Genomic DNA, 17,857 nt, shown 5'->3' with positions numbered 1-17,857 from the left:
ACCAACTGAGCTACAGGGGACCAATGGAAGAAGTTTAGAACCACGAAGACACTTCCTAGAGCTGGCCGCCCGGCCAAACTGAGCAATCGGAAGAGAAGGGCCTTGGTCAAGGAGGTGATCAAGAACCCGATGGTCACTCTGACAGAGCTTCAGAGTTCCTCTGTGGAGATGGGAGAACCTTCCAGAAGGAAAACCATCTCTGCAGCACTCCACCAATCAGGCCTTTATGGTAGAGTGGCCAGACGGAAGCCACTCCTCAGTAAAAGGCACGACAGCCCGCTTGGAGTTTGCCAAAAAGGCACCTAAAGGACTCTCAGACCATGAGAAACAAGATTATTTTGTCTGATGAAACCAATATTGAACTCTTTGGCCTGAATGCCAAGTGTCACGTCTGGAGGAAACCTGGCATCATCCCTACGGTTTAGCATGGTGGTGGCTGCATCATGCTGTGGATATGTTTTTCAGATGCAGGGACTGGGAGACTAGTCAGAATCGAGGGAATGATGAACGGAGCAAAATACAGAGAGATCCTTGATGAAAACCTGCTCCAGAGCGCTCAGGACCTCAGACTGGGGGGGAAGGTTCACCTTCCAACAGGACAACGACCCTAAGCACACAGCCAAGACAACGCAGAAGTGGCTTCGGGACAAGTCTCTGAATGTCCTTGAGTGGCCCAGCCAGAGCCTGGACTTTAACCCGATTGAACATCTCTGGAGAGACCTGAAAATAACTGTGCAGCGACGCTCCCCATCCAACCTGACAGAGCTTGCGAGGATCTGCAGAGAAGAATGGGAGAAACTCCCCAAATACAGGTGTGCCAAGCTTGCAGCGTCATACCCAAGAAGACTCGAGGCTGTAATCGCTGCCAAAGGTGCTTCAACAAAATACTGGGTAAAGGGTCTGAATACTTATGTAAATGTAATTTCAGTTTTTTATATTTGAATACATTTGCTCAAAAACTTTTAAAACCTGGTTTTGCTTTGTCATTATGGGGTATTGTGTGTAGATTGATGAGGAAAAATGCCAAGGGGGGATGAATACTTTCGCAAGCCACTGTAGCAGATGCGTTTATCCAAAGTGACTTAAAGTACAGTGAGTGCATACATTTTGTTTGTTTATGTGATTGCTGTGGGAGTTGAACCCACAACCCAACTTTGCCACACAGGACCACAAGCATTGCTCCGTTCCTACTTATCAGTGCCCAGCCTTCTGCTTACTTTCTGAGTCTGACTAAACAGCATGGTCCTCCAGGGGCAGTCTGTCTGCCATCATACCTCATCTCTAAACTGCTCCTGATATGATTTTAGGAGGGAGGAGGGCACCCACAGGGCCCCAGGGAAGCCTTTTACCAGCCTCAGCACGAGGCCCCACTACGTTAACTCCAGTCACCGGGCAGAGCAGAGGGCCTCCATCTTTACCTACTAAAACCGTGCACGGGCGCTTGCGCACGCATTCGCTCAGACCCTCTGTAGTGGGCTGCGCTGGGCCCTCAGCCCCCCTCTCTCTCTCTGTCTGTCCCCCATTACCATCAATGACATGGCTGATTTAGGGAAGGAACGGCTAGGAGGGGGACCAGAGAGACCTAGCGCTCTCTTTTGACTCTCCCCTCCTCCCCCTCACCTTATTTCCCCCTACCTATCTCCCCCAGCCTAGTAGTACTGTCACGCCCTGGCTCTGGGGACTCTTAAATGTTGAGCCAGGGTGTGGAGTTTCTATGTTATATTTTTTTCTAGTTTCTAGATCGTGTGGATCTATGTTGGCCAGGGTGGTTCCCAATCAGAGGCAGCTGTATCTCGTTGTCTCTGATTGGGGACCATACTTAGGCAGCCTGTTTGGCACTTGTCGGTGTGGGATCTTGTTCCGTAGAGGGTATGTCATTATTCTACCTTGGACTTCACGTATCGTTTGTTTGTTGTTTTGTTCGTGTTAAGTACTTTAATAAATATGTACGCTTATCACGCTGCGCCTTGGTCCGTCTCATCCGTTGACGACCGAGACAGAAGATCCCACCAAGCCTGGATCAAGCAGCGTGATGAGGAGAGAGGATGGACTTGGGAGGAGATGAGAGAGAGTCTGGCTAGAGGGATGGAGGCCATGATCACGGGGGAGAGACAAGCCCAGATATTTTTTAGGTGGGGGCTCACGCCGTGGACGACGAGGCTACAGGAGGCGACAAGGGAGAAGGAGAGTGTAGGGGCACGGCGAGAGGAGCTGGTTAGGCAGCAGAAGGAGCGGAGGTTTATAAGGGAACCCAGTCCCGCTCCTCGCACCAAGCAAGTGGTGTGTGTCGCCAGTCCGGTCCGGCCCGTTCCAGCTCCCCGCACCAAGCCAGTGGTGTGCGTCGCTAGCCCGGTCCGGCCTGTTCCTGCCCCTCGCACCAAGCCAGTGGTGCGCGTCGCCAGCCCGGTCCGGCCCGTTCCTGCCCCCCGCACCAAGGCAGTGGTGCGTGTGTCCAGTCCGGCACGGCCCGTGCCTGTTCCACCGGTGTCTGGTCCGGCACCGGTCAGCTGTTCCACTCTGGAGCCAGAACAATCCACTCCACCGGGGTCCGGTCCAACTCCAGTCAGCGGATCCACTCCGGAGCCAGAGCAATCTGCTCCACCGGTGTCCAGTCCAGCTCCGGCCAGCGGCTCCAGTCCGGAGCCTGTACGGTTTGATCCACCGTCGTCGGGTCCAGCTCCAGTCAGCGGTGCCAGACCAGACCAGGGGCGCAACGGGGAGGTGATGAGAAAGTGGATCCGCCTCCGAGGCAGAATGCCCACCCGGCCCCTACCCTGTTATGTTTATGTGGCGCGGTCGCAGTCCGCGCCTTTGGGGGGGGGTACTGTCACGCCCTGGCTCTGGGGACTCTTATCGTTTGTTTGTTGTTTTGTTCGTGTTAAGTACTTTAATAAATATGTACGCTTATCACGCTGCGCCTTGGTCCGTCTCATCCGTTGACGATCGTGACAAGTACACTATGTAGGGAATAGGGTGCCATTCTCTGGTCTAAAGTAGTGCACTATGTAGGGAATAGGGTGCCATTCTCTGGTCTAAAGTAGTGCACTATATAGGGAATAGGGTGCCATTCTCTGGTCTAAAGTAGTGCACTATATAGGGAATAGGGTGCCATTTGGGACGCAGTCTGTGTTTTGTTGTTCTGCATTTGGTCGGTAGGTGGAAAGGATGGAAGATGTCTGGTGACTCACAACCACCCAGGGGGGAGTGGGGGTGAAAGGGGGGAGGGGTGACAGAGGAGAGGGGGGGGGGTGGAAATGCATGCACTCACTAACTGTAAGTCGCTCTGGATAAGAGCGTCTGCTAAATGACAAAAATGTAAAAATGGGGAGGGGGTGAAAGGGGGAGGGGTGACAGAGGAGAAGGTGGGGGTTACAGAGGTAACAGAGGAGAAGGGGGGAGGGGTGACAGAGGGGGAGGGGGTGAAAGGTCAGTTTATGATGACAACAGTGACAAACAAAACACATCTATACGTCTTTCTCTCTCACTTACCTCCTTGCTCATCTCTCTCTTGGAGGTCGTTGAGGCTGGAAGATTTTTTCAGTTGTATTTTTTACATCTATTTGGATCTTCTCCAAGTGATTTACTGTCCAATATTCATGTCTTTCTCTCTCTGATGCCACCATTATGCCACCCTGAAGAGGGTTGATGTATTGTTCAATATTCATGCATATTATATATTTAACACACACACAGTGCATTCAGAAAGTATTCATACCCCTTGACTTTTTCCACATTTTGTTACATTACAGCCTTATTCTAAATTTGATGAAATGTGTTTTTTTCATTTTTTGTCTTATTTGTTGTTTGTTTCACAATAAAAAATATTTTGCATCTTCAAAGTGGTAGGCATGTTGTGTAAATCAAATGATACAAACCCCCAAAAAATCCATTTTAATTTCAGGTTGTAAGGCAACAAAATATGAAAAAATACAGCAATCTTTAAGTCATACTACAGATTCTCAATTGGATTGATGTCTGGGCTTTGACTAGGCCATTCCAAGACATTTAAATGTTTCACCTTAAACCACTCAAGTGTTGCTTTAGCAGTATGCTTAGGGTCATTGTCCTGCTGGAAGGTGAACCTCCGTCCCAGTCTCAAATCTCTGGAAGACTGGAACAGGTTTCCCTCAAGAATTTCCCTGTATTTAGCGCCATCCATCATTCCTTCAATTCTGACCAGTTTCCCAGTCCCTGCCGATGGCAAAACATCCCCACAGCATGATGCTGCCACCACCATGCTTCACTGTGGGGATGGTATTCTCGGGGTGATGAGAGATGTAGGGTTTGAGCCAGACATAGCGTTTTCCTTGATGGCCAAAAGGCTCAATTTTAGTCTCATCTGACCAGAGTACCTTCTTCCATATGTTTGGGGAGTCTCCCACATGCCTTTTGGCAAACACCAAAACGTGTTTGCTTATTTTTTTCTTTAAGCAATGACTTTTTTCTGGTCACTCTTCTGTAAAGCCCAGCTATGTGGAGTGTACGGCTTAAAGTGGTCCTATGGACAGAATCTCCAATCTCCGCTGTGGAGCTTTGCAGCTCCTTCAGGGTTATCTTTGGTCTCTTTGTTGCCTCTCTGATTAATGCCCTCCTTGCCTGGTCCGTGAGTTTTGGTGGGCGGCCCTCTCTTGACAGGTTTGTTGTGGTGCCATATCCTTTCCAGGTTTTAATAATGGATTTAATGGTGCTCCGTGGGATGTTCAAAGTTTCTGATCTTTTTTTATAACCCAACCCTGATCTGTACTTCTCCACAACGTTGTCCCTGACCTGTTTGGAGAGCTCCTTGGTCTTCATGGTGCCGCTTGCTTGGTGGTGCCCATTGCTTAGTGGTGTTGCAGACTCTGGGGACTTTCAGAACAGGTGTATACAGTGAGGGAAAAAAGTATTTGATCCCCTGCTGATTTTGTACGTTTGCCCACTGACAAAGAAATTATCAGTCTATAATTTTAATGGTAGGTTTATTTGAACAGTGAGAAACAGAATAACAACAAAAAAATCCAGAAAAACACATGTCGAAAATGTTATGAATTGATTTGCATTTTAATGAGGGAAATAAGTATTTGACCCCTCTGCAAAACCTGACTTGGTGGCAAAACCCTTGTTGGCAATCACAGAGGTCAGACGTTTCTTGTAGTTGGCCACCAGGTTTGCACACATCTCAGGAGGGATTTTGTCCCACTCCTCTTTGCAGATCTTCTCCAAGTCATTAAGGCTTCGAGGCTGATGTTTGGCAACTCGAACATTCAGCTCCCTCCACAGATTTTCTATGGGATTAAGGTCTGGAGACCGGCTAGGCCATTCCAGGACCTTAATGTGCTTTTTCTTGACCCACTCATTTGTTGCCTTGGCCGTGTGTTTTGGGTCATTGTCATGCTGGAATACCCATCCACGACCCATTTTCAATGCCCTGGCTGAGGGAAGGAGGTTCTCACCCAAGATTTGACGGTACATGGCCCCATCCATCGTCCCTTTGATGCGGTGAAGTTGTCCTGTCCCCTTAGCAGAAAAACACCCCCAAAGCATAATGTTTCCACCTCCATGTTTGACGGTGGGGATGGTGTTCTTGGGGTCATAGGCAGCATTCCTCCTCCTCCAAACACGGCGAGTTGAGTTGATGCCAAAGAGCTCGATTTTGGTCTCATCTGACCACAACACTTTCACTCAGTTCTCCTCTGAATCATTCAGATGTTCATTGGCAAACTTCAGACGGGCCTGTATATGTGCTTTCTTGAGCAGGGGGACATTGCGGGCACTGCAGGATTTCAGTCCTTCACGGCGTAGTGTGTTACCAATTGTTTTCTTGGTGTCTATGGTCCCAACTGCCTTGAGATCATTGACAAGATCCTCCCGTGTAGTTCTGGGCTGATTCCACACCATTCTCATGATCATTGCAACTCCACGAGGTGAGATCTTGCATGGAGCCCCAGGCCGAGGGAGAGTGACAGTTATTTTGTGTTTCTTCCATTTGCGAATAATCGCACCAACTGTTGTCACCTTCTCACCAAGCTGCTTGGCGATGGTCTTTTAGCCCATTCCAGCCTTGTGTAGGTCTACAATCTGGTCCCTGACATCCTTGGAGAACTCTTTGGTCTTGGCCATGGTGGAGAGTTTGGAATCTGATCGATTGATTGCTTCTGTGGACAGGTGTCTTTTATACAGGTAACGAGCTGAGATTAGGGGCACTCCCTTTAAGAGTGTGCTCCTAATCCCAGCTCGTTACCTGTATAAAAGACACCTGGGAGCCAGAAATCTTTCTGATTGAGAGGGGGTCAAATACTTATTTCCCTTTTTAAAATGCATTTTATAACATTTTTGACATGCGTTTTTTTGGATTTTTTTGTTGTTATTCTGTCTCTCACTGATCAAATAAACCTACCATTAAAAATGTAGACTGATAATTTCTTTGTCAGTGGGCAAACATGCAAAATCAGCAGGGGATCAAATACTTTTTTCCCTCACTGTATATACTGAGATCATGTGACACTTAGATTGCACACATTATTTAACTAATTATATGACTTATTTTGAATTATATGATTTTGTTGAATTTTCTTAAACAAGTTATTTTTTTCATTTCACTTCACCAATTTTGACTATTTTGTGTATGTCCATTACATGAAATCCAAATAAAAATCAATTTAAATTACAGGTTGTAATGCAACAAAATACGAAAAACGCCAAGGGGGATGAATACTTTTGCAAGGCACTGTAAGTGGCATATACAGTCGCTCTGGATAAGAGCGTCTGCTAAATGACTAAAATGTAAATGTAAGTCGGAAGTTTACATACACTTAGGTTGGAGTCATTAAAACTCGTTTTTCAACCACTCCACACAACGCTTGTTAACGAACTATAGTTTTGGGAAGTTGGTTAGGACATCTACTTTGTAGACAGATTATTTCACTTATAATTCACTGTATCACAATTCCAGTGGGTCAGAAGTTGACTGTGCCTTTAAACAGCTTGGAAAATTCCAGAAAATGATGTCATGGCTTTAGAAGCTTCTGATAGGCTAATTGACATCATTTGAGTCAATTGGAGGTGTACCTGTGGATGTATTTCAAGGCCTACCTTCAAACTCAGTGCCTCTTTGCTTGACATCATGGGAAAATCAAAAGAAATCAGCCAAGACCTCAGAAAAAAATGTGTAGACCTCCACAAGTCTGGTTTATCCTTGGGAGCAATTTCCAAACGCCTGAAGGTACCACATTCATCTGTACAAACAATAGAACGCAAGTATAAACACCATGGGACCACGCAGCCGTCATACCGCTCAGGAAGGAGATGCGTTCTGTCTCCTAGAGATGAACGTACTTTGGTGCGAAAAGTGCAAATCAATCCCAGAACAAACAGCAAAGGACCTTGTGAAGATGCTGGAGGAAACAGGTACAAAAGTATCTATATCCACAGTAAAAACGAGTCCTATATCGACATAACCTGAAAGGCCGCTCAGCAAGGAAGAAGCCACTGCTCCAAAACTGCCATAAAAAAGCCAGACTACGGTTTGCAACAGCACATGGGGACGAAGATCGTACTTTTTGGAGAAATGTCCTCTGGTCTGATGAAACAACAATAGAACTGTTTGGCCATAATGAACATCTTTATGTTTGGAGGAAAAAGGGGGTTGCTTGCAAGCCGAAGAACACCCTCCCAACCGTGAAGCACGGGGGTGGCAGCATCATGCTGTGGGGGTGCTTTGCTGCAGGAGGGACTGGTGCACTTCACAACATAGATGGCATCATGAGGAAGGAAAATTGTGTGTATATATTGAAGCAACATCTCAAGACATCAGTCAGGAAGTTAAAGCTTGGTCGCAAATGGGTCTTCCAAATGGACAATGACCCCAAGTTTACTTCCAATGTTGTGACAAAATGGCTTAAGGACAACAAAGTCAAGGTATTGGAGTGGCCATCATAAAGCCCTGACCTCAATCCTATAGAAAATTTGTGGGCAGAATTGAAAAAGTGTGTGCGAGCAAGGAGGCCTACAAACCTGACTCAGTTACACCAGCTCTGTCAGGAGGAATGGGCCAAAATTCACCCAACTTATTGTGGGAAGCTTGTGGAAGGCTACCCAAAATGTTTGACACAAGTTAAACAATTTAAAGGCAATGCTACCAAATACTAATTGAGTGTATGTAAACTTCTGACCCACTGGGAATGTGATGAAAGAAATAAAAGCTGAAATAAATAATTCTCTCTACTATTATTCTGACATTTCACATTCTTAAAATAAAGTGGTGATCCTAACTGACCTAAGACAGGGAATTTCTACTAGGATTAAATGTCAGGAATTGTGAAAAACTGAGTTTAAATGTATTTGGCTAAGGTGTATGTAAACTTCCGACTTCAACTGTATATCGTTTTTTCATAAATGTTATATTGTTAAAGAATGGAGGAACAACACCCTGCGTCTGTACTCTTAACTTCCTGTTACATTTACATTAGGTTATGGACCCACTACATCTGTAAAGTCTGTCTCAATCCCAGTATTTATGTATTTGTTTGTTTAATAAAAAATAACACAAAAAAGGACCTGTTGGATATAGCAAGAGTATGTTTATCAGTAGTCTGGTTAACTGATTTGGTAACACTGAGTATGAGCGAAGCTTCATTGTTTTTTATATAAAGGAGGCAGATGGCGATACAACGATGTGTGATTTCCGGTATGAGCCAGGAAAAGTTCAGAACATTATTATAATTTTTTTTGCATGCAATCACACAACATTTAGACTTCTCCGCTAAGCCCTGTAACTTGCAACAATTAAAGTCCAAGAAGCATAAATTAAACATGAAGACAGACAGAAATTCAAGCTTTTCCTTTGAAATGTGAGGATCATTGTTTTGTGGTGAAACAAGGCAACTTGGAGGTACAATATTATACAATACCCCCTTTGGTAGCGCAAATATAATATATTTTGTCGTCCTCGCCAAGGACACACCAGAACATTTCTGGCTTGCCCTGGTACAGCAAAGCTGGCTTCTCAGTAGTTTGCTGAGCTCAGGGCAAAGATACTAATCCTGTTGAGACTTGTGCTGTTTACTAAAAGAGCTATTCTTCATATTTTACAGTCCCAGTCTCTACTCTATGGCCACATGACCATGTATGTAATCTCATCTCTGCTGCCTGTCTTCAGCTGTGTCCAGAGAGCCCGACAGCCAGCCAGCCAGACAGAAAGCCCGACAGCCAGCCAGACAGACAGAGAGCCCGACAGCCAGCCAGACAGACAGAGAGCCCGACAGCCAGCCCGACAGACAGAGAGCCAGCCAGACAACAAGCCAGCCCGACAGCCAGCCAGCCAGAGAGCCCGACAGCCAGCCAGACAGAGAGCCCGACAGCCAGCCTGACAGACAGAGAGCCCGACAGCCAGCCAGCCAGACAGAGAGCCAGCCAGACAACCAGCCAGCCAGACAGAGAGCCAGCCAGACAACAAGCCAGCCCGACAGCCCGACAGCCAGACAGAGAGCCCGACAGCCAGCCAGACAGAGAGCCCGACAGCCAGCCAGACAGAGAGCCAGCCAGACAACCAGCCAGCCAGACAGAGAGCCCGACAGCCAGACAGAGAGCCCGACAGCCAGACAGACAGACAGCCAGACAGACAACCAGCCAGCCAGACAGAGAGCCAGACAGACAACCAGCCAGCCAGACAGCCCGACAGCCAGCCAGACAGACAGAGAGCCAGCCAGACAACCAGCCAGCCAGCCAGAGAGCCCGACAGCCAGACAGAGAGCCCGACAGCCAGACAGACAGACAGCCAGACAGACAACCAGCCAGCCAGACAGAGAGCCCGACAGCCAGACAGACAGACAGCCAGACAGAGAGCCCGACAGCCAGACAGACAGACAGAGAGCCAGACAGACAGAGAACCTGTCTGTCTTTCTACATGGCTACAGTGGCCAGAGAGCATTCCTAAGAAATATGGAGAGGAGGGCTTAACAAGGACATTTGGCTTCTTCTGGAACACTCCAGAACACTCTACAGAACACTCTAGGGCCCTTACAGTTTTGTAAGGAGGTGTAAAAACATTTGAAATAATCATGAGGGGCTGCAGTGGGTCTGCTACTCTCATATGCAGTCAGAGTTGGCTGTAGTGTTTTAGGGGCCCTGAGCAAAATGTTGTTGGGCCAACCCAACAATTGCAATTGTATTACACATTTCATGCAATTCTACACCTTTTGCCATAGGGTGGAGAGAAATGTTTGCCGTTTTTTAATATGATATCTGAGTGACTAACACAATCAAATCCCCCCCGCCCCCGGTCGATAATTCGACCATCATTACTACAAGTTCAGATAGCTGGCCGCTAGACTAATTTACCCCCAAAAAAAGTTTCAGATGACATGGCTAATTGAGTGACTGTCGTTGGCTGACATAACCAGAGAGAAACTGTTGATGCACAACCACATTTAGAAATGTCACCTTGTTGTATTCTACTGTTCTAACTCTCAACAGTAACTTGAGACCCCGATTGAGTCCCCCCCCCCCCCAAAAAAAAATATAATAATAAAATAAAAATGTATTCGTGGGTATACAAATGTTCTAGAGCCTTGGGGGTCCACTCCTGTGTCTTTACAGAGTGACAGCTAAACACTGTGTTCCGGCACCTGTCTCCCCATAGCATGGCAGCAGTTAAAATGAGGACCTGGCAACAATAACATCTAGAGCCTTGGGTCCTTGTTTACAATATTAACCTGTTCACTGCCTCCCCGTCTATTACACGTGGACTTAAAAACCAGTCAACGGCTGAGTCTGAAATGGCACCCTCTTCCCTACACAGTGCACTACTCTTTGACCAGAGCTCTATAGGCACTGGTCAAAGAGTAGTGCACTAAATAGGGATATATGATGTATACTGTATGCATCCAAGGGCTTTTGTCATGGCTGTGGGGGTTTGCCATGATCGTCGGTGGGGACTCTCCTATTGCTTTATGGTTTGCTGAAGAGTGGAGACCTCATTGAATTCCTAAACGATTTATTGTAAACAGTAGAATTAGGACATTAGTTGACCAAGTACCAAGTATCATGTTGTATTTGTTACAGAGAACCACTAATAGGGGATTCCTTATTGTTTCAACCTTGAGTCCGTTTTGTGGGATAGTGAATCAGATGTTTGAGTCCGTTTTGTGGGATAGTGAATCAGATGTTTGAGTCCGTTTGTGGGATAGTGAATCAGATGTTTGAGTCCGTTTGTGGGATAGTGAATCAGATGTTTGAGTCCGTTTGTGGGATAGTGAATCAGATGTTTGAGTCCGTTTGTGGGATAGTGAATCAGATGTTTGAGTCCGTTTGTGGGATAGTGAATCAGATGTTTGTGGCCTTATTGGGGTGATCACTTTAGTGCCATCTCAGAGAGGGTCAATATGGAGCCAACCAGGAAGTCAGACAGACAGCTGGGGTAAACAATGGGGGGGGGGGGAGAAAAATCAATGCACCACAGAACAGCTCCCCCTCTATCTGCATCTCTCCATCCATCCCCCTCTATCTGCATCTCTCCACCCATCCCCCTCTATCTGCATCTCTCCACCCATCCCCCTCTATCTGCATCTCTCCATCCATCCCCCTCTATCTGCATCTCTCCATCCATCCCCCTCTATCTGCATCTCTCCATCCATCCCCCTCTATCTGCATCCCTCCACCCATCCCCCTCTATCTGCATCTCTCCATCCATCCCCCTCTATCTGCATCTCTCCATCCATCCCCCTCTATCTGCATCTCTCCACCCATCCCCCTCTATCTGCATCTCTCCATCCATCCCCCTCTATCTGCATCCCTCCATCCATCCCCCTCTATCTGCATCTCTCCATCCATCCCCCTCTATCTGCATCCCTCCACCCATCCCCCTCTATCTGCATCTCTCCATCCATCCCCCTCTATCTGCATCTCTCCACCCATCCCCCTCTATCTGCATCTCTCCATCCATCCCCCTCTATCTGCATCTCTCCATCCATCCCCCTCTATCTGCATCTCTCCATCCATCCCCCTCTATCTGCATCTCTCCATCCATCCCCCTCTATCTGCATCTCTCCATCCATCCCCCTCTATCTGCATCTCTCCATCCATCCCTCCCTGGAGTGTAAAGAAAAAAATTATTTCCAATTAATGAGGTAGTTCCCTGTCAGTGGTGTCCCGTTGCTGCCTGGCTGGTTCCTAGGACGGTGTGTGTGTGTGTGTGTCTCTCTCTCGGAAGATGCTGCCTGGCTTCCCTACAGACCAGTGCACCCTTGTTTATATACTATCAGCTAAATAAACCAATCAATACAAACAACCCCTCTAATCCCCCACAATCCTCCACTAACCACTACTCATGTCACTACTACTGTGACCTCTGACCTGGGTAGCGTTCAGGAGGTTGCAACGTTTTCAGCTTTGCAGATAAAAAATGTATTGTGACGATCTGACATGGTTTCATGTTCGTACTTACACAGCACGTTGGTTCTCTATAAAATATTCTGGCCCCGCTTTAAACAAATTAGAACCTAAGGCTTAATGAAGCCTTCATTATATCTTTATAAGAAACTATAGACATTCATAAGTAAAATGTCATGCTATTCTCTGGATTTATAGGCTGCAGATATCTGGCTGGTGAACTCCCCATCTGTTTGGTTGCATCCCAAATCACTCACTCACTCAATCAATCAAATTTTATTTATAAAGCCCTTTGTACATCAGCAGATGTCACAATGTGCTATACAGAAACCCAGCCTAAAACCCCAAACAGCAAGCAATGCAGATGTAGAAGCACCTTGGCTAGGAAAAACTCCCTAGAAAGGCAGAAACCTAGAGAGGAACCAGGCTCTGAGGGGTGGCCAGTCCCCTTCTGGCTGTGCCGGGTGGAGATTATAACAGTACATGGACATTAAGACACTCTATTTCCGATGTAGCAAACTACTTTTGACCAGGGCCCATACGGTTCTTATCAAAAGCAGTGCACTACATACCCCCCCCCCCCCTTGATTGGCCTGCACAGATCCCCGACCTCAACCCCACTGACCATCTATTGGAAAGCCTTCCCAGAAGAGTGGAGGCTGTTATAGCAGCAAAGGGGGGGGGGGCAACTCCATATTTATACCCATGATTTTGGAATGAGATGTTGGACGAGCAGGTGTCCACATACTTTTGGTCATGTGGTGTAGCTCTGTTCAGCCCCAGAATGCATCCCAAATGACACCCTATTTCATATATACTGCACTAGTTTTGACCAGAGCCCATAGGGACACAGCCTGAGAAATGGGTTAGGAAGGTTACTTTCCCCTCTTCTACGGTGTGTAACTGACTAATGAGTGAGGTTTCTCACCTAGATCCACTCTAGGATGATGAATACCCAACAGAAGGACAGTAAATTAATGTTTGGAGGCTCCCTGGAAACACGAGGCTGTTATACATTGTTATTTCAGGCCGTGGGGGCCTGTAGAAACTGGCCTGGAGTGAGAAATGTGTGTTGTTGGCTCTGTATCAGCAATAAAGTTTCCTACTGAACTACCTACTCAACTACTAGACTTGCTATCCTTCCTTCCCCCTGTACCATCACCATTTCATCCCTCTCTCTCTTTCCCCTCTGGGAGGAACAATAGTTGCGAACCAGCGAGAGCGAGGGAGAGCGAGAGAGAGCAAGAGAGAGCGAGAGAGAGAGAGAGAGAGAGAGAGAGAGAGAGAGGGAGAGCGAGAGGGAGAGAGAGGGAGAGCGAGAGGGAGAGCGAGGGAGAGAGAGAGAGAGAGGGAGAGCGAGGGAGAGCGAGAGCGAGAGAGCGAGAGAGAGAGAGAGAGAGAGAGCGAGAGAGAGAGAGAGCGAGAGAGAGAGAGAGGGAGAGCGAGGGAGAGAGAGAGAGCGAGAGAGAGAGAGAGAGGGAGAGCGAGGGAGAGGTGGAACAGTCCTAACTTGTCTCACTGCACCAGGAAGGGAATGTGTTAAGGAGAGCCTGACCTGTTCACCACTCACACCTCGTCAGCCTGGTGATGAATGGTGCTTGCTCACCATAACGCTGTGCTATGGGTGCGTCCCAAATGACTCCCTATCCCCCTGTGGGTCCTGGTCAAAAGTAGCGCACTATCTAGGGAATAGGGTGCCATTTGGGACGTAGATCTGTGATTCAACCACAGCATTGAGTATTTTGACTACATGACCAATGTAGTGAAGGAGGAGACAGTGTCTTGTAAACAGGAAACATCCCCAGGGATAACTGCTTGTTATTGGCTAGATCACAGTCAACAGGAATGCATTAGTTATCAGCAGCAGAACAGAGCAGAGCAGACAGCTTTCAGAACCAGAAGCTAAGAACAGAGGCCTGTGTTCTAGAACCAGAACCAAAATGGCAGCTGAGCTTCACTGAGAATGAGGAGTGGGAGAGCCACTGTGACCCAGATAGCTCAGTGAGGTGATGCATGGAGGTTCCGCCTGGCTGCGTCCTCATTTTTCAGCCCCTAAAAAACCTTGAAGATTCTGCCTGCCCAAACGTAATCTCTCCACTAAATCACGGGAAGTATTACAGAGTGTGTGGCTTTTTGTTTCTTCAGGTTGTCTGGTTTTTGTTATCTAACAGCACAAAGCCTCGTTTCACCCTTCATAGACTACAAGGTCACTGACCCCTGATTTACAAGCTAATTGAGTAGAAAGTTTATTCACTTTAGACACTAACAAAAATGAACAGGGAGGGAGACAGGCATGCCTGAAGTTCAACAACATGCAGGCTCAGGGTACGCACACACACCCCCCCAAAACCACTACTTACTTGGAGAGGGATACACCTCCTGCTTTCCCTATGAGTTCCTCGTGGTGAAGCACCGCCTCGTTCCAGGGAATGTCCAGGAATTTGAGCAGCGTCCTCATCCACTTCTCTGGATGGAGGACCAGCTGTTCATAATGCACCGGCAGACACTTGTCTGAGGCCTCCAGGCACTGAGTGTACATGGTCTCTATGGCCCTGTTCCACTTGGTCAGGCAGTCTCTGTAGCTGCCCAGGTCAAAGCCGGCGATCGTCACCTTACGTGAGATCATCGAGTGGACAGAGGCGCGTCCGTCCCGGATCATGAGCACGAACTTGGCGTGCGGGAAGATCTTAGCCAGGTAGGAGAGGGACTTCAGAGCGAAGGGGTCCTTGTTGCAGAGGAAGTTGGCGGGCTCGCCGTGCTTCACGATGATCTCCAGGAGGAAGGCCTGCATGGCCGCGTCCAGGACCTCGTCCGTCACCCCGGCCTCGTCCAGACGCATCTTCTCCCTCCCCGACCGCGACCACATCTGTTTCATGGCCAGGATACGAGGAATAACCCTGGTCTCCTCTCCACACCGAACCTCAGGGTGAGCGTCCAGCATGGCTCTCATTAACGTTGTCCCACTCCTGGGAACCCCTCCAATGAACACTAGGGGCATGTCCTTGTTGTAGACGAATGGAGCGGAGAGGTTGTGGCCCCTGGGTCTGGAGCCACGCAGGACGGTGGAGGAGCCCAACGAGCCCCCCAGGAGGACCCCAGGCTGGCTGCTGCGCTCCTCGATGCGGTGGTGGCACTCCATGGCGTGACGGCCTAAGTAGAAGACTGTGACTGAGCTGATGACCAGACAGGCCACCAGCAGGTTCTGCTTCAGCTTCCCCATCATCACCATCTCAGGACCAGGGAGAGGGGGGTGGATGGAGGGAGGTGGAGGTGTACCAGAGGAGGTAGTGTGGGAGTGGAAGAGGAAGAGGGGAGAAGGGAAGGGGAGAGTAGTGGAGGGTCCCTCCCTTCAAGGTTGGCAGTAGGGGGCAGAGTGTGGTGTGTGTTCCCCAGTGGTCAGCGCTCGTCGACTGCCCAGCTCCATCAGGTCTGGGGAAGGACAGAACAGAACAGAACAATGGTATTATTATATACTGCTCAAAAGAATAAAGGGAACACTTAAACAACACAATGTAACTCCAAGTCAATCACACTTCTGTGAAATCAAACTGTCCACTTAGGAAGCAACACTGATTGACAATAAATGTCACATGCTGTTGTGTAAATGGAATAGACAACAGGTGGAAATTATAGGCAATTAGCAAGACACCCCCAATAAAGGACTGGTTTTGCAGGTGGTGACCACAGACCACTTCTCAGTTCCTATGCTTCCTGGCTGATGTTTTGGTCACTTTTGAATGCTGGTGGTGCTTTCACTCTAGTGGTAGCATGAGACGGAGTCTACAACCCACACAAGTGGCTCAGGTAGTGCAGCTCATCCAGGATGGCACATCAATGCGAGCTGTGGCAAGAAGGTTTGCTGTGTCTGTCAGCGTAGTGTCCAGAGCATGGAGGCGCTACCAGGAGACAGGTCAGTACATCAGGAGACGTGGAGGAGGCCGTAGGAGGGCAACAACCCAGCAGCAGGACTGCTACCTCCACCTTTGTGCAAGGAGGAGCAGGAGGAGCACTGCCAGAGCCCTGCAAAATGACCTCCAGCAGGCCACAAATGTGCATGTGTCTGCTCAAACGGTCAGAAACAGACTCCATGAGGGTGGTATGAGGGCCCGACATCCACAGGTGGGGGTTGTGCTTACAGCCCAACACCGTGCAGGACGTTTGGCATTTGCCAGAGAACACCAAGATTGGCAAATTCGCCACCGACGCCCTGTGCTCTTCACAGATGAAAGCAGGTTCACACTGAGCACGTGACAGAGTCTGGAGACGCCGTGGAGAACGTTCTGCTGCCTGCAACATCCTCCAGCATGACCGGTTTGGCGGTGGGTCATTCATGGTGTGGGGTGGCATTTCTTTGGGGGGCCGCACAGCCCTCCATGTGCTCGCCAGAGGTAGCCTGACTGCCATTAGGTACCGAGATGAGATCCTCAGACCCCTTGTGAGACCATATGCTGGTGCGGTTGGCCCTGGGTTCCTCCTAATGCAAGACAATGCTAGACCTCATGTGGCTGGAGTGTGTCAGCAGTTGCTGCAAGAGGAAGGCATTGATGCTATGGACTGGCCCGCCCATTCCCCAGACCTGAATCCAATTGAGCACATCTGGGACATCATGTCTCGCTCCATCCACCAACGCCACGTTGCACCACAGACTGTCCAGGAGTTGGCGGATGCTTTAGTCCAGGTCTGGGAGGAGATCCCTCAGGAGACCATCCGCCACCTCATCAGGAGCATGCCCAGGCCAGGCGTTGTAGGGAGGTCATACAGGCACGTGGAGGCCACACACACACTACTGAGCCTCATTTTGACTTGTTTTAAGGACATTACATCAAAGTTGGATCAGCCTGTAGTGTGGTTTTCCACTTTAATTTTGAGGGTGACTCCAAATCCAGAACTCCATGGGCTGATACATTTGATTTCCATTGATAATTTGTGTGATTTTGTTGTCAGCACATTCAACTAACATTCTCTTTGTCTGACAAGGTTACGCACCTCATGCAAAAAACCACTATGCTGTAAGAAAACAAGGTTCACTGCACAACTACGGTGTAAAAGAAACAAAGGTTAAGGCCGACATCATAAAGTTGTCATAAAAAATAAAAAATAAACGTTTTCAGACACAATCAAGGCCCTCAGTTGACACAAGCTCAGAGGAATGAGGAAAGCCACATCAAGTGAAAACAGAGACAGAGACAGAAAGTAGCTCCAGTATTCAGCACTCAGTCATAAGCATTTAAGACTTCCCCAGTGACACATTTAGCAAAAAAAACTCCCTAAAAACAAGACACTAAGATAACTCTTATTTTTTTCTTTATTGTTTTGTTCTACTCATCTTTTTACTCAGGCTTTTACTCCCAGGCGTCAGTTTGTTTCTGAGAGAGACGATCCTGACCAGGAACAAGACCTCTGGTCTCAAATTTGGCCCTGAGCAGTTCCACAGGCTCTGATTGGGCATTGTGACACATCGGGGCATGCAGAGCCTCCACCACATTACTCT

The 17,857-nt window shown here is 48.1% G+C and overlaps 1 protein-coding gene across 2 annotated transcripts in view; it reads right to left on the bottom strand.

Moving 5' to 3' along the window:
* LOC311125994 (protein-tyrosine sulfotransferase 1) overlaps positions 1–17,857 on the bottom strand; it is a 76,608-nt gene that overhangs the window by 41,777 nt on the left and 16,974 nt on the right. For both annotated transcript variants that reach the window (XM_084200017.1, XM_084200018.1), the window contains exon 2: positions 14,727–15,795. In XM_084200017.1, coding sequence (XP_084056143.1) covers positions 14,727–15,595 — 869 coding nt within the window. In that variant the 5' untranslated portion in view covers positions 15,596–15,795. The remainder of the gene's footprint in view (positions 1–14,726; positions 15,796–17,857) is intronic.

Source organism: Coregonus lavaretus (assembly GCF_964263955.1).
Source record: "Coregonus lavaretus genome assembly, contig: HAP1_SCAFFOLD_1095, whole genome shotgun sequence".
Lineage (NCBI taxonomy): Eukaryota > Metazoa > Chordata > Actinopteri > Salmoniformes > Salmonidae > Coregonus > Coregonus lavaretus.
The sequence above is the reverse complement of the archived record's forward strand: the minus strand, read 5'-3'. Positions and strand labels throughout refer to the sequence as shown.